This window comes from Thalia democratica, chromosome 4 (genome assembly GCF_965202585.1).
Source record: "Thalia democratica chromosome 4, ktThaDemo2.hap1.1, whole genome shotgun sequence".
Lineage (NCBI taxonomy): Eukaryota > Metazoa > Chordata > Thaliacea > Salpida > Salpidae > Thalia > Thalia democratica.
Window position 1 is genome coordinate 50,062,056 of NC_139168.1, and position 23,458 is coordinate 50,085,513.

General features: G+C 26.5%; 1 protein-coding gene across 1 annotated transcript in view; it reads right to left on the reverse strand.

The window, feature by feature from the left end:
* Positions 1–1,087: 1,087 nt before the first annotated feature.
* LOC145835223 (dynein axonemal heavy chain 6-like) overlaps positions 1,088–23,458 on the reverse strand; it is a 60,227-nt gene continuing 37,856 nt past the window's right edge. The window contains exons 51-80 of the mRNA XM_082942784.1: positions 22,873–22,980; positions 22,621–22,764; positions 22,314–22,440; positions 22,059–22,208; positions 21,703–21,915; positions 21,100–21,276; positions 20,498–20,689; positions 19,780–19,893; positions 18,573–18,731; positions 18,338–18,513; positions 17,904–18,069; positions 17,645–17,773; positions 16,495–16,610; positions 14,923–15,120; positions 14,317–14,488; positions 13,785–13,991; positions 12,279–12,419; positions 11,938–12,117; positions 11,557–11,773; positions 9,832–9,952; positions 8,816–8,921; positions 8,615–8,761; positions 8,185–8,385; positions 7,828–8,010; positions 6,927–7,117; positions 6,044–6,206; positions 5,424–5,577; positions 5,038–5,201; positions 4,071–4,293; positions 1,088–1,274 (exon numbers count right to left, since the gene is read on the reverse strand). Coding sequence (XP_082798910.1) covers positions 1,171–1,274; positions 4,071–4,293; positions 5,038–5,201; positions 5,424–5,577; positions 6,044–6,206; positions 6,927–7,117; positions 7,828–8,010; positions 8,185–8,385; positions 8,615–8,761; positions 8,816–8,921; positions 9,832–9,952; positions 11,557–11,773; positions 11,938–12,117; positions 12,279–12,419; positions 13,785–13,991; positions 14,317–14,488; positions 14,923–15,120; positions 16,495–16,610; positions 17,645–17,773; positions 17,904–18,069; positions 18,338–18,513; positions 18,573–18,731; positions 19,780–19,893; positions 20,498–20,689; positions 21,100–21,276; positions 21,703–21,915; positions 22,059–22,208; positions 22,314–22,440; positions 22,621–22,764; positions 22,873–22,980 — 4,843 coding nt within the window. The 3' untranslated portion in view covers positions 1,088–1,170. The remainder of the gene's footprint in view (positions 1,275–4,070; positions 4,294–5,037; positions 5,202–5,423; positions 5,578–6,043; positions 6,207–6,926; positions 7,118–7,827; positions 8,011–8,184; positions 8,386–8,614; positions 8,762–8,815; positions 8,922–9,831; positions 9,953–11,556; positions 11,774–11,937; positions 12,118–12,278; positions 12,420–13,784; positions 13,992–14,316; positions 14,489–14,922; positions 15,121–16,494; positions 16,611–17,644; positions 17,774–17,903; positions 18,070–18,337; positions 18,514–18,572; positions 18,732–19,779; positions 19,894–20,497; positions 20,690–21,099; positions 21,277–21,702; positions 21,916–22,058; positions 22,209–22,313; positions 22,441–22,620; positions 22,765–22,872; positions 22,981–23,458) is intronic.

Genomic DNA, 23,458 nt, shown 5'->3' on the forward strand with positions numbered 1-23,458 from the left:
TTTTATGTTGTATAGACTACAAGCTTATAATAATGTCTGAGACGTTGAGCTGTGTCAACTTTACCCACAAACGGTAGCTTTAGTACTTTGTACTTAAGCCCGCTTGGTAAGATCTCAACTGCGGTTTCTCGCGACTATGCCTGTCTAAAGAGTCCTAACAAGGACGAAACCGGTCGTAGGTTGTTTCGGATACTGTTTTTGTCGAATGCGTGGTGAAGATCATTGTTTATTATTGTTTCATGTTGCAAATGGTATCTTAAAAGATATTAATATAATGCTTATGTACGTCTAAGAACTTTTAACAAATACAAAGGTGTTTTAAATAAGTAAATGCTAAGCATTTTTTTCAACCATTTTAAAAACTAGTTATAATATACACTAAGTAATTCAATGATCATTCAGACCTTGAATTCGTTTAGTTAATAATTGAAAAAAAGTTTTAAAGTTAGGTTTACTTACTTTACTTACTATTACAAAAAAAAATTCAATTTATATTTTAGCTTGCTCATAGTTTTGGGAAGACTTATGAATTAATATGTAAAATATGTTTGTTGTACATAGTAATTTTTAAAGTAAATACTTGTTGAAATCCAGGTATCGGCAAACTGCGGTCCACGAGCATGCAAATTCGGCTCACAAAAGAAAAATTTCTTTAGATATTTGGAGGTTTGAAGTGAATAGCAAAAAAAAAAAGTCAACACTTGCACTAAATATTTTGAGTACACTATAAAAAGTAAAAACTGAAACTACGACTGCGGCTCGCAAATATTAAACTTTTGAAATGTGGCCTGCGATCACCAAATGCCTGTCTTAGATCAAGCTTTACGTGAATACATGAACATCAGTAATAAATAACTACAATAATTTTGTGTTTAAATAAAAATATCATTTAAGTTATATAATTTTATAAAACATAGATCTGGAATATTTCTGTAACATATTGAAAAATATATAACTATAACAATTAAATAAACAACTTACTTGCAAATTTAATAAGGAAAACTTTTATAAATAAGTTTAAAGATATTGAGGCCAAGAATAAAACAATCGAATTTATTATTATTATTATTATTTAAAAAAAGTGAGTCACAAAGTAAACATTTTCGAAACACAGTGATTAAAATATACATATTAACATAATTCACAGTCGAATGCAAGGGTGATTTTTGATTACTTTGACAGCTGAGAAACACAAGCAGAACCTCTTGATACCCAAAAATCAGGCTTTTTATCAGTTGGCAGATGTATAAAAACAACAAAATTTGTTGAGTGCCCTGTTGTAAAATTAAGTAAACAAGTTTGTGTAGTTAAGAACTAAATATCTAACTACATACAGGGTCGCCACTACTTTTTTCTAAATTTTTTTCAGGTTTTTCAGATTTTGTTCAAGGTTTTTGAAAGCACATCTTTTTTTGATAATTTTTAGTAGTAAGTTATTATTGAGTTAAATAAACTGCTATTGAAAAGATATAAATTACTAAAGAGTTACTGTAAATAGTGCAATTTATTTTATTATGTTGAAACCTGTACTAAGTTCTTTTAAGATGGTTGTTCAAAAGCCGTTATGTTGGTTTAATACAAATAGCTAAAAGTCTAGTTGAATTTTTTCTTAGTTCGAACGTGTTATCTTTTATTAATTCTTGTTAAACTATTATTTGATATTTTAAAAGTTGCAATAATTAATTAAAATCTCATACTTTTTTAAACAAGAACTAAGTCATAGAAGTAAGTGCTATTGTAATGCTATTTGCATGTTCTCCTTTTTGAGAGAGCATATTTTGTGTAAAAGCTCTGGGTACGCTTGAGCTATGCTTTTAGTTTTTGCTGCTTTGCAGTTAACTTTCAGCCACTAACTTTTTAATTTTTACTGTTATCAGTTAACTATCAGCCATCGTTTTTGTTGGCGACTTTTTGCTGCATTCATTTTGTGAATGGTTTCGATCTTGTTTAAGCGAACGACCAGTTCGCTTTTATTTTGTTTCATGAGTTTAGATTAAACAAACACTTAGTTTTCAGCTTCTTTGATTCATGTAATCTAGTCTTTTAAAACAACTGATAATTCGATTAATTGGTGTTTTATATGGTATAGTATTCTATCACTCTTTCGTTTCCCAATTTTATTGTAAATACATTTGATCACCAAAAACTCGAATTACGTTTAAAGTAGTATAAGTAATTTATTTATTAAACCTTTAGTATGTAGATACTAAGTCAAATTAGTGTATTTAACAAATATAGTTTTAACGTTAGCTTGGGGACATCTATTATATAAGTTAAAGCGCACGTTGCGTTGTAAACCAGGCCCCTAACATTGTATAAATAGAACACCCCTAGTTAGCGACACTAGAACTGATATAAAATTTAGCAAGTTATTAGTGGATTTTATATTAATATAATTTTTAATTAAATAAAACCGCAAGTGAAACTGCTATTTTATTAAAATATACATAGATTGTAACTAATGTAAATAATACTTTTAAAGATTTATAAAACATTTTCTTTAATTTAATAAAAAAATTAACTTGTCTGAAGTATATTATCCATCTTGTGCTAAAATAGAAGAATGACAACATTCAAAATGTGCATTGTTTAGTTTATTATATTTTTTTGTTAAAAAAGTTTGTTCACTTTATATTTTTCTGTAAAAAATGTGCAACATTTTTGTTACAAGTACAAAGTATTGTTTTTATTTCTTTCCTAATGACTTCCACTCACTAACAGTATCAACAAAAAGTTAATGTTAAAATATTATTGTTTTCATAACAACAAAGTTAATTAAAGTTATAGATTTATAAGTCATAAAAACTAAAGTATTTTAATTTTATCTGTTTTACAAAAATTAACGAAAACTCAAGCTTAAAAAAATTCTAGGTTTTCTGTTCAAAATTCTAGGTTTTTTATTGCCTAAATTATCAAATTCCAGGTTTTTTCAGGTAAAGTGGCAACCTTGTACCTAAATAAAAAAGAAATAAGTAATTTAAAGTAGCAAAAAAAGAATTTAATTGAAAAATTGTATAAGATCATTATTCATAAAAAACTTTTATATACCAGATTCATATACATTAAAAAATTAACTGGTAGGTTTAAGCTTGAAGAAGATAGATTGTTTTTCAAACAAATGTTTTTTAAGTCTAGAAAAAACATATTTAAAAGGATTAATGCATGAAAAAATTGCATATTAGTTTGATTATTAGATAGAAAAAAAGCATTTTTCACAAGAAAACGGCTAAGGAATTGACTGATAAAATATTACTACAAAAACAGAGTAAAAAAAAAGGATTTAAAAACTACTTAGGTTTACATGAGACTTAGACAGTGAGATTGATTTTATAGCTTTACTTTTGCTTCAAGTTTAAGCCCTTTTTCAAAAGTTAGGATTCCAAGTATTTATGTTTCAAGAAAGAACTTGTAAATTAGAACCAATATTTAAAAAAAAAAAATTTCATAAAAGACTTCAATGAGCAAAGAAGTTGAGAACTACAAAAATTAAGAAAACTTAAAAATTATGCTAACAAAAAAAAAGTTTATATTTTTTATTGACAATACTAAGTGAAGAAATAACTAAAACCGTTATTAGGCCCACATACTGTAAAAAAAGCAAAACTATTAATTTTAATTGTTTTGGTTTCCTATGTATAAAACATTTTTAGCTGTCCTACTATTTAAACGTTACTACTACTTAAGCTACAAGTAAAAAAATTTAATCTAATATCTTACACGTTTTAAAGTACAAAAAAGTCTGTTTACTAGCCTCAAATAATATATTTGCTTTGTATTCTACAACCTTATTTTACGCAAGTATTTAAAAAATTATAACCTAACAAATCTGAAGCCTTACCTTTTAAAGAAATTATGTTAACTAATAAGTTTGTAAAATAAACATAGTTGAAAGACTATAAATAGTTTCTTTGTACCAAGTTTATTATAGAAACACAAAGATTCTGACTCTTGTACAAACGTCTCAGTTGCTAATAATTTTATGATATGACTTTTTGAATACTAATATATTCTTAACTATCTTCTTGTTTCAAATTTAAGCTTAAAAAAATGGTTACAAAACGATAACCTACCAGTAGTTGATAAAATTCCAGCTCTAGCTGAAGTTTTGTACAGAGGACATATGTAGTCTTCTAAGGGTGGAGAGAAGTCAAGTTGAGGCTTCATGTGCAGTATTGGCATTTGCTCGTTCATAACTAGTTCCTTTTCACTTGCCATTTTCATTGAATCTAAGTCAAATCTGAAGCAATTTGTAAAAATTCCATGCACATAAACTCCATCTTTTATATCAGGAAGCTGCAAAGTGTATATTTTAGAAAAGTTGAAAAAACTTGAAACATTTTAAAGTTGTACAATTATTAATTTTGCTGTTTAATATAGACACCGTTTTTATACTAATAATAAGTTATAGTTCTAGCTGATTGCTTTAAGTATTAAAACTAATGACATGTTTGGAAGAATCAAAAATTGTATGATTTAAAAACTTGTAGTTATTTTTACACCTACATATTAGAACTTTTTAGAGTTTTTGCTATTAAACTTAGTTTTAGTTATATAAAAATAGAAGGTATGATCATAAATACTCAAAATTTTAACAGTTTAGAGTTTAAATTATTTCAAAGTGGTTTGTTTACCATCTACAAAAAAGGAAAATATATATAACTCTAAAAGTTCACAAAAAAAAATATTAACAATTAAAGATATCTAATTTTAGTTTTAAGTATCAAGCACTAGTAAAACCAACTATTAAAAGCTAGAAATGTGCTGCGTTTTCAAAAACTATTTAAACTTTGTTTATCAAACTTAAAATATAAATTAAAAAAAAACGAATTCATAACTAAAACAGGCAAACTGGAATTAGAATACATAAATTTAATTTGGTTTATAATGCCCGAATATAGTTCTTCTAACTACTATTTTTTATAAACCAGTTTTGTAAATGAGTTTAAAAATATATTGTACTAAAAATTATACTATACTTGTAAAATTATGCTTATTGTACTAAGCTAGTACAAAATCTTTAAAACAAACACAACAAACAATTTGGTCGGATTGACAAACTTCACCATACTGCATCTTATCAATTTCATCTATATATTGGGACTGATCTCTTATAAACTTTGTTGCTGAAAAATTAAATGCCAGTCTGTCAATAGGATAGTCATATTTTCTTGCATGGTTCTGTAAAACACCGGTAAGGAATCCTGTTAAAATGGGTTATTATCTCAATAAACAAAGTTTTACATTTGATACTTAAATAACTAATTTAATATGTTATAAACATGTTAGTAACGTTTTAAAAAATAAACATTAGTATTTTTGATTAAGTATAATTAACACCGTATAGATCTAAATAACTTTTGCCACAGTAAACATGGGCAGAATGAAAAGTTTAATTTAAGTTGTTTAAAAATAACAATTTTCACCTTGAGGAAAAAAAAATCCTGACAACCAAAAACTTTTTGGTGGTCCGTTAATAATCCAATTGTAAATAAACTGACATCTGAGCTGAAGATCATAAACCCAAGAGGCGAGTGGCTTCAGTGACGGATAGGCTGAGTCGGACCACATTGTTGGTACCTTGTAAGTATTGTTCAACTAGTTTTTAGTGAGAAAACACTATAAAAAATTTTCACCAAAAAATATTACATTATATGTATTATATGCGTGTAGTGGAACAAAATAATATTCGGAACCTTAAAGTTTAAGTTTTAAATATGGATTGTTAATAAAATTTATATTCATTTAATTTAAAAACACAATGATTGAAGTTTAAAAAATTTATTTCAATGAAAAAAAATCAACTGATCGTACTAAATTTACATAAATTAGATAATAAGCAAGCAAATCAAAGTAAACACTTCATAATTTTTGATTACGGGAACTAGAACAGTAAATTTAAAGGTTAACCAAAAACACTTTGATACAACGTTTAAATTAAAAAACCGTACAGTCCTGGTTACATCGTCCTCTTGTGGTCTCTTGCCAAAATTATAGATCTATCTTAACAAAAAAAAAAACATAAAATAATAACTGATATACTCACTTGATTATTGAGGAAGCTTTTGTAAATTAATTCCATTTTTTCACTCATTACAACAATACCATTGATCGCTTTCTTGATGGTTTTTAGCGAATCAATTATGATGTCAAGCAACTTGTTGAAGCGTTCTACTTCTTGTTGTAGCACAGTCGTCAACGAGTTTAGTCTGCGAAATTGTTTTAAAAATATTAACTATTTAAAAATACAGAATAACAGTTATTACAGAAATTAAGAAGTGCTCTAAATGAGTTTAACTTGTGTTTTTGAAAGGAAAAGTCGTTGTGCTATGTTTGTATTAGGCTGTAAAGCAGAAAACTAAAATATTTTTAATAACCTTATAAATTAATGATATATAACTTAGTATTTAAAATTGAATTCTTCTAATAAAATAACTTACTTGTATGCAAAAATAGTACTTATAAAAAATAAACTTAAATTTTGACGTTTAAGTTTTTAAAATTTTTAGATCACCCTTTTTATGTTATGAAATTTAATCTAACTTTTAGAACTTAGTAACAACTTTAATTTTTAGCTTTAATTAAGACTATGTCTACGATAAAAGAAAACATTTTCCAACTTAAAAAAAAATTAAGAAAAAGTAAAAGTTCTGATTAAAAATAGAATATTTATCTTTTGTACTAAACATTTATCGTTTCGCTGTTTCTAAAAGATTAAAATTTAAAACCATTATGTTTATTGGCTACTCAATGAGCAGTTTAGGTCTAATATAAGTTTTTATAGTTTTTGAATTTAAGTTTATCAGAGTTTTTTTACGGAGATCTGGGTTTAATTTAAACAACATAGTATTATTAGAATATTAGAAAAATTGCTTAAAACTTAAGTTCTTTGGAAATATTTGAGTGTAAAACTTAAATTAGACAGTCACCTTCCCTTGTCATCAACTTGGAATATTTTAGCATCAGCTTTATCCATGTCGAGTTTGAAGCAACTCAGTTTAGTGAGTATTAATTCAGCCAACTCCTCAACAATCTCATCAGCTGTCTTTCCTCCATCTGAGGACGTCATACGAGGCTGCACTTCCAAAATAGAATTAAACATGTCATCCGTTTCTTGAATCTGTTGTTTTATAAAAACATATTAACTTGAAGAAACCAATTTAGCATAATTATTTCGTTTAATTATAATCAAATTTTTAAAGTTTAAATCTTCACTACTAAATTTTATCAGATATAACCTTGTGGAAATAGTCTGTAAAATATTTGAAACTTGAGTTACACTCTTTATACACGAACGAAAAAAAAACAACTAAATAAACTAACTGAAATAGGAAAACATTTTCAAACAGCCCAATTAAAAAAAAATAAATAAAATAATAGTCGTGCAGCAACGATCTATCAGCACGGCTGAGCATATTACTCAAGTTAACAAATAGAGTTAAACATTTTATTAAAAAAAGTTGAAGAAGAGTAGTGATTTTCTAAATTTACTCTGCACATCATTGTGCACATGCAAACTTTGAAAACATTGGTATAAACAGTTTCCCAAAGAAAAAAAAAAACAGTTATAATATGCATTATACTTTTTAAACTTGTTTTGTCTTTTTGACTAAAATTCATACGTGGTTTAGTAGTTAATTTAAAGCCATTTTAAAAATAGTTTATATAAAATAAGTTATTATCTACTTCTAATTACTTATTATACACAAACAATTAAGTATATTAGTACAGTTGCTATGACAAAAAAGACCACTGAAATGCTCACTAAACTGTTTTGTATTATGTATTATGTCATAGAAATAGCAAAGCTTCAAACCAAATTTTACTTACTTGGAATGCAAGATTAGCATTGTTATGCATTCCGAAAATTTCCGTATTGTCTTCCAAAGGTAAACTGTTAATATACTCCTCGTACTGTTGAAGAGTGTCAAGATCAGGAGCATAATAAACGCCACTATCTGAATATTTGTAACCTTCATCCAACGAGTCTTCACTGAAAAACTTTGACAACACCTAAGAAGAATTAGTAAGACTAAAAAGTTCAGCGAAGATAATTAAACTTAGAATAATTCAAACAGGTATTTTATTGAAAGTAATACTACGAGCATGTTTAAAAAAGATTAGTTACTTCTAAGCAAAATTTATGCTTAAAGTTGTTTTTTTAAAAGTTTAAATAAAATGACTAACAGTTCTTAGACACCTCTGGTCGATAGCATCAGTTACTCTACCACCATAAGTAATTTCTCCAGTAATATACACTAGAGCATCCCATGGTATTATACCTTCTTGTGAACAGAACAGTTGCAAGTTAAGCTGAGCACATTCTCGGTCGGAGTCTGTGAATGGATATCGAATATTCCATCCTAGAGGTCCAAATTTTTTTCGTTCCTAAATATATTAAAAAAAAGTTAAACACTTTTAAAGCCATTAGAAACAGATAAAAGTAAATTACAAAGTATAAAGCTATTAATGCATTAAACAAAAATATTTTTTATGTAGAAAAATAAAATATTATAAAAAACTTGCACTAAAATCAAATTAATTGCTTCTTCAACTTGAATAACTTATTAAAAATTAGACAAGTAGTACTGTATACACTACTTTAAAACCAACATACTTGTATAATAGCATGGAAAAAACAAATTCCAAATATAATTTTCCTCCACGAAACACCAAGATGGTGGTCTTCAAAAAAAGTGGGTGTCAGGGCAGCAAATGCACCGCGTAGATTGGACCGAAGTCCTTTTGGAGGCTCGTTTGTTACCTAAAAAACGTACTTATTTATAAGTAATTTGTAATTTAATTTAAAACTACTAACCTTTACAGAACCTTGTAGCAAAGTAACAGGGAAAAATGGAGCTGGCATCGAACTCAAGAACAACCTGAACTCTGAGTGAATTTCTTTTCTTTTCATTTCTTTCATTCTAAAAAGAAACATTTGTCAATTAAGGGTATAGGGGGCAAACTTATCTTTTTTACATAAATTAACATTGGCACTTATTTCAAAGCTTAGAGTATATACTATAAGATACTTTTTATAGAACAGAAAAAAATCAATTAACTTTCGAGATATAACAAGTTTAGTTAAAAAACCGATACAACCGTATGGAAGTACTTAGTAATATTACAAACCACTTGTAGAAACCAGATTTTTGAAAAAAATAATAAAAATTGTATGACCAAAATTAAAAAAAAAACATAAAAAAAAAAAACTTTTTTATAAAAAACAAAAAATAAAAAATCTGTTTCCTACAAGTTGTTTAAAATGTATTAATGATTACTCTCAAAAAGTTTTAAAACAATTACTGAAAAACTAAAGGAGGAGACAAACTTTTGTGAAATAGTCTATTGTTGCTCTTTTAGTTTGCGCCTCCCATAAAGAACCTATTGAGGGCTCTAACTTTGATCGCTTATATCTCAAAATTTACTTTGATTTTTGACAAGCAGTAAAAAGTAGCTTATCTAATTATGTAAAAAATCAGACTAAATTTGAAAAAAAGTGTGTTAACCCTCCTATGCCCTTAACAGCTAGTATAGAATGACAGACAAACGAAAAGTTGTACGTTTTGTACCTTTATACCAATAAATGTATCTTATAATAGAAGTCGAAATAATGAAAAAAAATTAAATATTTTAAAATACACAAAAACTTTAGTTTTATGTCAAAGTAAAATACAAAAAAAAAACTTTAAGTGTGAGACTGCAATTATTAAAAACGACAAATACTAAAAATCAAACACATTTTTTATTAGCTCAGTCAGAATCAATTATTAAAGCAAATTTTTTTTATAAACTGTAATTATATAACTAAGTTTAAAAGCAAACATTACTCACGCTTTGAAAATTTCTTCAAGTCTGGGCATAAAAGACTTGGCGAGATGACAATTTTGAAGAAAAACCCAGCCTCCCGAGATCCTTGCATTTTCTAATAGTTTCTCTGCAACGGGTCCTTGGCCTAAATTAAAACATTAACGTTTAAAATATTAAATGACTCTAACATGTGTTGTTTAAAAAAAGTCAATCAAAAGTTCAAATTTGTTCTGATAAAATTAAAATTGTAACAAAATTTTTATTTCAAAGTGGAAAAAAAGTTATAAAAGCTAGATTTTTGAAAATACTATTTGAAAATTTCGTGAATGAATTAATGTAAAATAGATAAGTTTGTATCTAAAAACGAAGTAACACTTTCTGAAATCTATATAACATTAACTGTCCGAAAGTGTGTTTTACTTTAGTCAGTTACTTTTTGTTGAGTTGTTAAACTGTAAGCGGATTTTTGTTTTCGAATGTATAAGTAACTAATAATTGTTGAAAACAATAGTGCTTTAGTTATCTATTTCGCTTATGCTTAATTAAGTATGTTTGGTACCGCATAAATATTTTAGTTAGCTTTTGTAATGTTCACTAACTTTTTTTTTTGTATTTTGCACTTATAGTAGTGTGTGTAAATTGAATATTATTTCTCAACAATTATGTAATTCACATTTAAAAATATAAGACGATAGCTTGAAAACAAGCGCAGGCATAACCAATTTCGACCACAATACCTTATAATATCCTTTTTTACCCAACAAACCCAGCTGAGGTACAACAAGAATAAGAATAAAGTATTTTGAAAGCAATCAAACAGTATAACAGTGTGCCATAGGCATGCATTATTTTATATTTTTGAGAAAGAATCTATCTATTCGCTAAAAACAGCTATAAAAATATTCTCTCAGCATTCTTAAAACAATTTTCCCAATTCCCAAAACAATTATTTATTTGAAGGAGTTAATTTCTTTCCGATGCATATATATCGGCGTTTGTCTTCCAAACACGTGTTAGTTTTAAATTGCGCTTTGTGCCGTCTTAAGTTACAATGAAGTTCGCAGAATCAACGAATCACCAAGTTAAATTCAACGAGCCAAATCATTAAAGAGCTACGAGTTTAAGAACATCGAGCATCTAATTTCGAGATCAAGAATATCAAATAGCGAACATTAACTCTTCTAAACTACTAGTATTTATAAACTTTACGATTGTTTACACTTTTCATAGTTTTTACTTGTGTAGTTATTCAAACAGTTTCTTTTAGACTTTTTGTAGTTAATATACTAAAATAAAGTACTTTTAATTCTTTCAAATTGTGCTATAATTTATAACTTAGGATAAAGTTACTTTAAGTATGATTACATTATTTGTAACTTTAGTACATTAAGCTTCTCATAAGTAAGATACATAGTTTAGCTAAGTACTTGGAGACCACAAATTTAAGACCATAAACATAACTAGTACTATAAATACATCTCTGTGGTTATAACAGTATATACTGGTTTTAAAAATGTCTAACTACTAATTTTATTTAAGTAGTAACCAATGAAAACTCACTATTATTTGATTTGGTTTGAATCATAAGAGTTAAAATTTTTATAAGCTTTTGACAACTACAATTTTAAAGTGTTTAATTTCAACGTAAAGGGGTACTACAGAGAGTTTTCAGAAAGACTTAGTAATAAATATCAGATTTATATGATAACTTTATTAACTTATTTTATAATTTTTTATATAATCTTAAACCTTGTCCTAACGATATGGCCTGATAACTTTCTTGTTTATTTTTTTCCTTGGTGAACCTGATGAATGAAGCCATAGGATCTGAGCCAGGACTTAATACGAACACAAGTGGAGTAGTATTAGTCATGTCTTCGAATAAAGAGTGAAAAGTAACTGGGGGATTTTCGACAAACTTTCGACCCAAATTCATTAAAACAAAGTCCATTATTGCTGGTACCACCTATTTAATTAGTTAGGCTGATTTAGTCCAAAAGTTAACAATATAAAATAAAAGTATTTTTCAGACAATAAGGTTTAATGATATAAAAATATTTATCTTTTTACATAAAAAAAAGTACATTCATTTCAATATAGTTTTTAAAAACAGCTTTCTTTTTTACTCACTCTCGCTGGTTTGAAAAGTTTGACAAGTATGAGTTTTTGAAACATGGTTAGCCTTTCCTCCCAGTGCCCTATAACATCAACATTATGATTCTCATCATCATTTGTACCTTTACTTGAATTTTCTTCATCTAGTAAACTATTTTTCTTCTTAGCAGGTCTGTAATCCGGTGGTGTTTGATGCTATGCAAAATATTAAAAAGCTATCAAATTTTTAAAGAAGCAACCAAATGCAGATGTTTCAATAAAATATTTCAGCATAAATATAAATTAAATAAAGTAAGTATGTAGAATGCATTAGCCTATAAAACTAAGTTTTATACACTTATACAACACTAGCTTACCGAGTAACCATCGTATTCTTTCAAATTAAGTCTTATTTCAATTTCACCTAAAGCACAATATATAGGAGTTCTTGTAAGATCTTTACATAAACCAATAAACGGAGGTAAACTTTCTTCCAAATCATATATCTTATTCCAATTCTGGTCAAGTAGAAAACAAAATATTATGTTACTGTTTAAAAAACATAACGTTTAGTAAAAAACTTATAAACTTAGTTGAATTTAAATTTATACTGTATCTCGTGATAATCTATAGAATTTTGCTTTTTATTTAATACACTTAATCAGTGGTCGGCAGGCAACTTCGAATCCGTGAACCCTAAATCACAAAATTAAAATTCTGTGCACCCCAATTTGCATTCCTTAGCGCCGCTAGTATTTAAGAATATGTAAACACTTCTAATCTTTTTTTTTTAATAATAATTCGGTAACAACCAGTTAATTTTTACACGCTAACTTTAAATTTACCAGTTTACCCTATCCATTTCAATAAACTTCTAATATCGATGATACAATTTTTACAACAGTATTTTACTTGTATCACCCAGGTCTAAAATACTAACTAGATTAATTTAATACATTGCCACTACCCCAATTAACAATCAGTAGTCTTGGTACTTTTTATTGAATGGTAAATTTAAATATTTAGTTAAGTTAACTATATAATTTGACTTCTATCTGTTTTTAACATCTATGTTTTAGGAATCTATGAGATTTGCTCACTTCGATTTTTCTTTGGGCGGCTAAGGGTGGAAGAATTTTTACATAATGTAACAGAATAAAACTAGGAAAGTACAAAAACGGTCGTTTTATTAAAAACAAAATGGTCAATTAGATATCAAGGTTGAATATATCTTAAATGTAGTAAGATTAAAAAAAAAAACTTTAATTTAGTTTCTGCGCAAAAAAAAATTATGTACCCCAAAATAAGTTTCATGCACCCTAAAAGTCTCGTGCACCCTAGAGAAATTTCATGTACACTAGTGTGCACCGTGCCGACCACTGCACTAAATTACAGTTTCTATATATATGTAGTATGTATTATTATCGAAAATAGTTCTGGAATATTTCCAGTTTTCAACATTAGTTGATGAATTCGAAAACACGATTTAAACTCAACTTTTTTTTACTATAGTTATATGATATTTTTTGAATGTTAAAAGTAAAACTAACTAACAATTAAACAATTAATAAGAATTTTAATTAGTTTTTTTAATATAAAATTTGTAATAGCCTACATATAGATTCTTATTATTATTATATTGATTTTGAAACTTAACTAAAGTCTAAACTTTACCATAAATTCAACCTTAAAATTAAAATTTAATTTGTTTTTAAGTAAAAATTTTAAGTAAATAAGCTCGATCGCCTAGACAAGTATAAATTACAAAATAATAATATGAAACTTAAAAACACGAAAAACTACATACAAATTTCAGAAATTCTTATAATTTTATTAGGCATGAGTCTTTTATTAAGGTGAATCAAATAACAATTGAAATTTACTTCTTCACTCAGCCAAAAAACGTTAGGCTTTTCGGGTCTTTGTCTGTCAATTGCAGATGCTCCTCGAATCAAGTAAATCCACTCTTGCGTAGATATCATGCTGTTGTTACGCATTATTTCAACACACATCATGAAACTGAAGAGCAACTTGTGTTTTTCAAACAAACCTCTAGCTACGTTTCGGTAAACAGCAAAAGTTGTTTGTTCCTGTAAAATTAATAATTACATTAAACTTTTAAAGTAGTTATTAATCATATTTGGGCGAGAAAAAGTTGCTAAACACAAAGGAAAAAATATTTATGAGTTTTATTTTATTTGTGAGTTTCATAAGTTTATATTAAGTAAAAGACTACAAGTGTCTTTAAAGACAAACTTTTAAAGGCAAAAAGTTAATATTGTAATAACTTAAACCGCTAATTTATTTTTTATTAAAACAGTCGTACAAAGCTTTTAAAAAAAATTAAACAAGTTTTGTTGTAAGAAAAAAGTCAGATCTATAAATTGCTATTTTATAAACAAAACTAAAGCAAACCAATAAAATATTTAGTCTTTTGTTTAGGTCATCTGAAACTGGAGCAGATGAAATTGTGGTATTAAAAATATTGTTAAAGTACTGTAATGAAAACATGTACATTGGGTCTATTTCCTGCAATGATGACAGTACAAAAAATAACACTGATCCCCGCGTTGCTATTGGTCGATATCTGTTGCATTGTTTAAATTAATGATGTTGTAAGGATTATAAAAAGAAGTATTTTAAATTTTACTTTTAATTTTTGATAATTATATGTTTTTTAAAGGTGTAATACGCTTAGAAAACACCTATTATGCGAAGTAATTCAATAAATAACAAACTTCACATAAATATTTGGTAATGTTTCAAATAATTTAAATGACAAGTAGTTTAAAAATTTGTAAAAAAAAAAACTATTATACAATGAATTTTGTCAGTGAACTTAAAAAATGAAACAAACTTTGTAGCCTAAATTATGTGACAAACAAAACTTTTTGTACATCTGAGGTGAAAAAAAACATTAACAAGATTTAATCTACGTTTATATTAATTTAAGTAAAACGAGCAAATAATCTTATACTTTTCCAAAATGAAAATTTTAGGGAATTCATAAAAAAAAACTACTTTTCTCTAGCAATAGATATATTCGCTTCTGTTTTTTCAGCTTCCAACAAACGTTTGGTTATAATACTACTAGTTATTTTAGAATTATTAAGAGTATCGACAAGTTGCTGGTTGTCCAAAATATTTCCTTCAACATTAAATAATAATCTCAGTATTTCATCTTCTAACTCTTTTAACTGAGTCTTGTCGGTGTTGATTCTAACAAACAAAACTTGATTCAAAACTAAAACACGAATATCGAAAAAATACATTTAAAGTTATTGAAATCTGTAGTTTGTTTGCTTTTATAACACATGAAAGTGCGTACTAATGCGAGCAAAAAACTAAAAATATAGTATTGCTGTCAATAAAAATGTATAATGTAAAATGTTTTACGATGTTGCTGATATAATAATTATACACAAAAATATTTAATGAAACTTTAGCATTACTTAATACAAAAATTCCTCATTTAGCTAAAAATATACGTACTCTATTAGAATGTATGACAAAGAGTTAAATAATAGAGACTTTTTATAACTTTTATTCATTTTTAAATATGAGAAATGTGTTTACTAAATTTAAATTATAAAAAGTTTCAGAACTAAATGCTCTTTTAACTAAAGGTTTAAAAAATATATATCAACCTCGCACAAAAACCTAAGAAAAAAGTGCCAAAAACTACATACAGTAACCTCTCGCTTATTTACGCACATTGTGTCCACAGAAAAAATGCGTAGAGATACGAGAGATCGCAAAGATACAAGAGGTACCAAATATACTTGCTATAATGGCTGTTTTTTCATATTGCTTCTAGTTTAAAGCAGACTGGGGACTTTCCCACTTTTAACAATTTGTTTACTTTATTTATAAATATTAAAACGAAAGATAAAACTATACATATATTAAAAAAGGGTTTAAATTTATATAAAATAATAATATTTGTTTTTAGTAATTTTAATAATAAGTAGATTTTATTTTTATATATAATACTAGGTGATTTATTTGACACTTAACACTCATATTCTATTCTATTTAGCAAATTCAACTTATAATTAAGCATTTGTTTACAATTAAGGAATGGTGTGGTGTCCATTTTTAAATTTGTTCCTATAGTCTTTTACAAAATTATGCCTTTGGTGCTGTAATGGATTTCTTCTTTTGACAAAAATACTTAAAATATAAGAAAAATGTTTAATAAAATTTGTCTATGTTACTACAACTCTTTTTAATTTGACCTTTGCCCACATAAGGGTAAACTTGTCTTGCATTGTATTAAAGATATATTAATGGATTTTTTGAGCAGGAATGAAATTTCATGCAATATGAATTTGAGGAATTGCCTAATTTGTATAAATTTAAAGTTTTTATTTTTTGAATTTTTAGAATATTAAAATGCGTAACTAAACGAGAGTGCGTAACGTCACGAGTGCGTAAAGATGCGAGAGGCTACTGTAATGGTTTTCAAACCACAACTATGTAGTAAAACGATTATGTTACGGAAAAGAATAAACATTGATATAGATTTAGAGAAGTCTTTTAATTTTCAGTTTTAATTTGTAAATAATAGACAAAAAATGCTTAAAAACTAACGTAAGTATGAGCTCAGTTCTCTGTTTTTCGAGATCAGGTCTTTCTAATCTGACTACATCCGACAAAATTTGATCTTCTAGCCCAAGTTTTGTCACCGTGAAATTGATGATAGTGACCTTGCATAATCGTATCATAATTAAAAACTAAAACATTGAATCCAATATGAGGTTATAACAACACATCAAAGGCATAAAAGGGGGGTGTAAAACATATTTTTAAGAGTCTTATTTTTTACATAAATAACCAAGTTACGAGTTTTTTACCGTTTGTTAAAATTTGGAGTTACTTTTGAGATATATGCGATCAAAGTTAAAGAGTTTAATAGGTTCTTTATAGGAGGCGCAAACTAAAAAGGCGAAAATAAACTATTCTTATAAAACCTTTGTACACTTTTTGAGATAAATACGTAAAGCTTTCAATAATTTTTTGTTGAAACAATAAAAAAAATATTTAGTAAGTAATTTTTAAAATTTTAATTTTTTATTTCGAAAATAAACAAAATATTCTTTTTTTGTCATATTTTTATTTATTTTTTAATAGAAAAACTGTTACTACAGACTTTTCTCCTCACATAAGGAACCTAACTTACTCTCTGCATTTAACCAGGTTATCTCAAAAGTTACTATGTAATACTTTTAAAATAGACTGAGCATTTCAAGCTAAAAAATAACTAAAGGGTCTATAATATATAATTTAATAAAATAAACCAATACTCTAACTTTATCAACATATTTTTATAACAAAATCTAAAAATTTCATATAAATTAAACTAGCCTACCATTTAATATTTCACTATAGCTTTTTAGATACTTATAATTATAAAAATATTGTTTAAGTTTTGATTTATGCAGCAACTTGTAGACATTTATAAAAATTGAGTTGTTGTATCTACGTGTATCAGAATTAAACTAACGTTATATTTTCCTTAATTAAGATTTGAAAATAAATAGTGTGTTGTTATTTTGAAAAATTTTTTGTTCACAGTTTAAAATTTAAAATTTCTCAAACATTATGATCTCAACTGGAGATTGAATTAAACGATAATATTAACAAAAGTCTTAGCACCAATTTCAAAATTATATAAACTGCTTGAAAATTCTGTATGTTATTCATAATCAAAGTATGCTAATAAACAAAAAAAACAATATACCTTAATACAAATTTCAGGCATATAGTGGGGGTTTGCCATCTTAGTTGTCATATAAAACCTAAAGTTTTTATCATAGTCGATGTCTGAATCACCTAACCTGATAAGAAGACGACCTCCTGATACGTATGTCTGTTTGTTTATTTACTACAACAATCAAAATATCAAAAAGAAGATATTTTACAAAATAAATATGAAGTTTAAAACTACTTGCTAGTATCAACGCATTTAGTTTTATAAGTTTTAAAATACATTAGTTTACTTGTTTTAATAAGATAGGCTCTAGAGAAGGCTCCAAGCTTTCTTCTATTTCCTCGCATAAAACCGGTGTACCCATTCGTATAGCATTTTCAAGAGTTCTTAAAAAGTTTCCGTCAGTTAATTTGATTATTTTTAGACCATTTTCAGCTTCTTTATTACGAATCCATCTGTATTAAGTATTTTTACAAGTTTGTTAAATTAATCTTTATAAAATTTAATAACAAAAAGTGTTTAAGACTATTTTAATAGCAAAGTAGCCAGACTTTTAAGATACTAAATTGTACACTGTTTCAAAGAAAACAGTTCTACTTATAACGTTATTACTTCAAAATAGTATTGAACAAATTATTAAAAGGCACAAGCAGCCTTATGACAGGTTTTGCTATTTATGTTTGTAATAAACAACAAAACCAATAGTTCGTAAACAAGTTTTACCTGTTTGCTTGGTCTTGTGGGTCGATCATTAGAGGCCACCGTCTTGCTTTGGTGCACATGATTGCATTTTCAGTGCTTATTACGTCACGAGGTAGTCCTTCTGCATTCCATTGCCGTGTTACATAAGGATCACCTAAAATGGTCACTAATGAGGTGTCATCGGATGTTGGAAGCTCCTGGTAGTTTATTATTTTATGTAAACATTTAAAAACGTTGCAACAGAAAAACAACTTACAGCTTCTTTACAGGCCGCATTCCAAATACTGACAAGTTTTTCTCTGTATGTAGAAGTGAAAGCTCCATAATAAGCAACACAAGCGGCAGATATAAACACATCACCAATTACATTAGATATTTGCTTTTCATATGCTGCAATATTTTCCTTCCAACGTACCTACCGTTGACAAAATATTTTAAAATAAACTAAAAAAAATGAGACTTTACTAGCATAAATTAATAGTATAAGTCTATAAAAAAATATGTGTAATGATTTATTAAATAGTATAATATAATCTAATAAATAAAACCACTTTTATTTATTGATTGTTAATAGCAATAGGTAAAGTATTTGTAAAAAAAGCAAACAAGTAAATGTTTTATTTTATATCGTTTTCGTCTGTAAAGCTAAAGCTTCACACTTGCTTAATAAAGGAGTTGTGTAAAACCAGATGACAATTTTGGACATGTGAACTTTAAAAATGGGATACAAACTAATGAAGTATAATTAAAAATTTAATTATCGTTTTATATAATTGATTGGCTCACCAATAAAAATGTTAAGTTTTTACTTATACATTTTGAAATACAGTTTACAGTTCTTGCCGCAAATCAAAAAACTTGAGTGCGTTTTAATTAAGGTTAGCATGAAAAAAAAGCTTTAAGTCACAGTTAAAAACTACTTACTATAACTTAAACTTACTTTTTAAGTACAACTTTTTAAATATCATCAACAAAATTACATTAATACAAATTAAAACAAAAAATATAAAATTATTCAAAAACGAGTTATAATAAATCCTTAAGAACGTAACAAAGCTCCTTTTTTTCTCAGGACTCGGTAGCATACTACCAACCTAACTAAATGAACATAAATTTAATTTTAAAATTCAAATCTGGTCTTAAAATTAAAATTTCTTTTAAAGCACAAAAATATATTTAAGTTAAAATTAAATAGTTAAATAAGAAGTGAAAAATAGTTTTACATGTGCTTGATTTATCTTATTAATGATTTGAAGTAATTGGTAACAACTAAATTCAAATAACTTAATACATCATTAATCCTAAATTTGAACAAATAATAAGCAAACATTTCTTTAATTCATACAGTTTAATAGAAAAAACAATTTAAAAAAGCCTTAAATATACGAAATATAAGTTCATTTGTTTCAAAATAGATGTTTAAATATTTACCAACATCTATTAAATAAAAATACAGCACTAACAGCTTCATCAGCCAATGCTGAAGTCAATTTACCAGCTCTTGCCATTCTTGCTTTTGTAAGTTTTTGTTGTTTTAAAAGTCTATCTTTTTCGTCTACACTCTCATCAAAAGTTTGCTAAGCATTAGACAATATTTTAGTTTTTCAAACAAATACTTTTGAAACATATAAACAGTAACATTAACCTAGCCTCTCTTAAATTAGCTATGAAACTAATATAAAATTTCTATGCAATAAAAATTAAACCAAAAAAAAATGTTTAAAGTGATATAGTAAAAATTGTTTATATTTAAAATCAGCTATTGTTTTGTATTTCATTGCATTTTATCATACGAAATAAAAGTAAACGATTAAAATTTATCAAAATTATTAAACAAATGTGCGTTAAAATTTCAAACACTATTCCTAAATAAAACTATATACATAAAGCTTCAGAAATTTACTGATCTAAAAAAATATACTAAGTTTTTGATAAATTAAAAAAAAATCGCTTATTTTTCGTAATTTTTTATAAAAGAAATTAATTAGAAGCAAAAATTCTCGTCAATAGCAAAAGCTTTTTACTTAATATATCTAATATAAATTTACTAAAAAAATAAAAACAATTTAAATTTAATAATATTTTTCAAATATATTTTAAAAGATAAACTTAGTTATCTTTAATTAATTGTGTGGCAACAACGCATGTAATGATTATACGTATGTTATATCAATTCTAAACCTGTAACTCGGCAATTTGTGCTTGAACACTTTCTAATTTATTTTGTTTTTCTTTTAAAGATGTCATGACAATATCCAACTCAGCAGTTGCCTGTTTAAGCTTTTGACGTTTAGGTTCTACCTCCTTCACAACTAAAGAGTATGTGTGCATAGCTCGGACCCACATGCACAAAGACTTGCACGCTTTTGAAACCTATTTTGTTAAATATGATACTAATTATAGATTACTAGAATTTAAAAAATGCTAAATAAACTGGTAAAATTATATACAATACTAAAAATGAACAACTACATATGACGTTATGACTTTGATTTCAATTTTCTTCCTATTTTAATTGCTTTTGAAAGTTTAAAAAAAAGCAAATTAAATTTTTTTAAATATTCTACAATAATAGGTATTTTCTAAAAGTGTTACTAATGGAATAACTTTGATTTATTTTTGCTAACTGAATATTAGATATACAGCGTTTTTCATCTTCATTTTAGCATAATTTTATACACTTTTGATTGATTATAAACTCTTTAAACTACAATAAACTTTTGATCAACTTTTCAGTTTCTAAACAGTGTATTGAATAACAAAATCATAAAAAATAAATTTACTTTTTCTACTTTTTCTGGAACAAAATCGGGATTATCAATATACTTTTTTAGTTTTTTCAGTATAATATTGCTAATGTTATCTTTGTCGTACTCAATGCACCTCTTTAAAAAGTTTGAATCTCCTAACAAGCTCTTTGCACTTGCCCAATCAGTTTTCATTTTAAACAGTATGCAAACCTGTAGTATAACAATATATTGTAGAGCTGTATCTGAAATTTTCGCTTTTTATAATTCTAATTCGTAAACAACAAACTAGCGTAATAATTAATTAACTAGACTATTATTAATTAAAGATAAACAAACTCAAAAAATCGTGTTTTTTTATTAATTGTATGTTTTATTTTTGTGAAACTAAGTTAAAATTAATAGTTATACAATCATATCAAACTGATAAACAAACTTTAATTTAAAAAAACGTTAAAAACGTTGAAAAATTGAAACTTATTACCGGAATGTTCAAGGCAGTCTTTAAACTACAAGTATATGTAAATCAAAGATAATAAAACAAAATTGCAGAAACAAATAAAATTCATTTTGAAATTTAACACAACACAAAAGTTTGACATTTTTTCAGTTAAAAATTTGTAAATAAAAAAATCTAACAGTTTCTAGTACAGTTTGAACAGCTTCAGGTGGCTTGATAAAATTCTTTATTTCTGTAATATCAGCTTTATCAAGAGCATCTAATGCTTTATTAGCTTTATTTAACACTGGCATTGCTTCGTCTAGATCACGTTGTGCGTCATCAGCTATTGCTTGTGTTTCTTCCGCTTTTACTTTGGCAACTGCTTCGTCTTCTAATACTACCTTCTTCACCTGTTTCGTTTATTTAATTTTGAGCACACTTAAAACTTTAAAGATTAATCATTTGTCTCAACAAAAAAATAGAACAATTTCACTGCATTAATACATTGCAAAATACATTAATATAAGAAGATAGTTAAAACTTATGTTTTTACTTTGTCAGCTTTTTCTTGCTCTACTTGCACTTTCTCCATTAATTCTTGAGTTTCTTGGCTTTTAGTGACAAGTATTGGCTCCAACTCGTTTGCTTCAACTTCAAGAACTGATACAACTGAATTTGTTTCGGCTAGCTTGTTCATGCCAGACTAAAAAAAAAACAAATTGAAAAAGTTTTTTACAAAAAATCTAAAAGCGTTCAGTAAATTTATTCAATACTCTTAATAACAAGTTAAATACGAATGCTTGCTAACAATAAATCTATCTCTTTGCCCGATAAGTTCTTTCTTTTTAATTCCAAGCATGCTAAGGTATAAATTAATGAGCTCTAAATACGAAGTTGGAGTGGTATAATAATGTCTTCGAAGTTCTTTATAAAACCTATAGGTTATTTTATTTTAAACTTTAAAATAAAAGTATGTAAAATTAAGACTTAATATTTGAAAAATTTTATTAGTGAAACATATAAACAATACAATCATTAGATTGTGTCTTAGTTTTTAAACTTTTTAATTAATATACCCAATTATAAGAAAATACAGTAATAGTTTATATACAAACTTTTCGGCCATGTTAGTAACACTAATATGTATGGTAACACATATTTTAGAAAGAGATTCTTTGTAACTATCTTCAAGCTCATCTACTGGACCAAAAAAATTCTTTGCCACGCTTAATAAAGCCTCTTCTGGCCACTGTACAAACCTGCAATTGAGAAACTTATTTTAAAACATGGCAATTTTTAAACAGTTAAAAAATTGACAATAAAAAACTCTATAATAACTCTAAAAAATGAAAATTAGTTTCATAAACCAGTCAATAGTGCAGCAGTTGACCAAAGATGGAAACATTCTACATCTGCTTCTGAAAGCATCTCCCACTGGTGACATACATAGTACTATATGAAGATTTTCACGTACTCTGTAACAAAAAAAAAATCAACATATAGCATTTTTATTAAATATAGAAATTTGAAATATGGTTACTTTTGTTCGTTGTGAAGATCGCAATTCCATCATTTTAAAAAATTCAATGTTATACTTGTTTTTGAGCAAGAGATTTAAAACTTAGATAAATTCCTTATATAGTTTCAAAACTTCACATAGTGAAGACTAAAACACTAAACAAAATGTCACTAATAATATTCTCTTTATTTTAATTTTTAATTCTTGTGTGCTATCAATAAAACTACTAGTAAAAAAATGTCATTTTAAAGAAAATTGTTTAAAAGTTATAGATGAAGATAGCTTTTTTTTTGTTTTGTAAAATTCCACTTTCTATACAAAAAACTCAACTTTAATCCCTGATATCTCTAAAACTACACTGAATATTTCAAAGATGTAAAAAGTATCTAGTGACTGATATTAAGATCTACCAGAAGATTATAACTTATAAAATC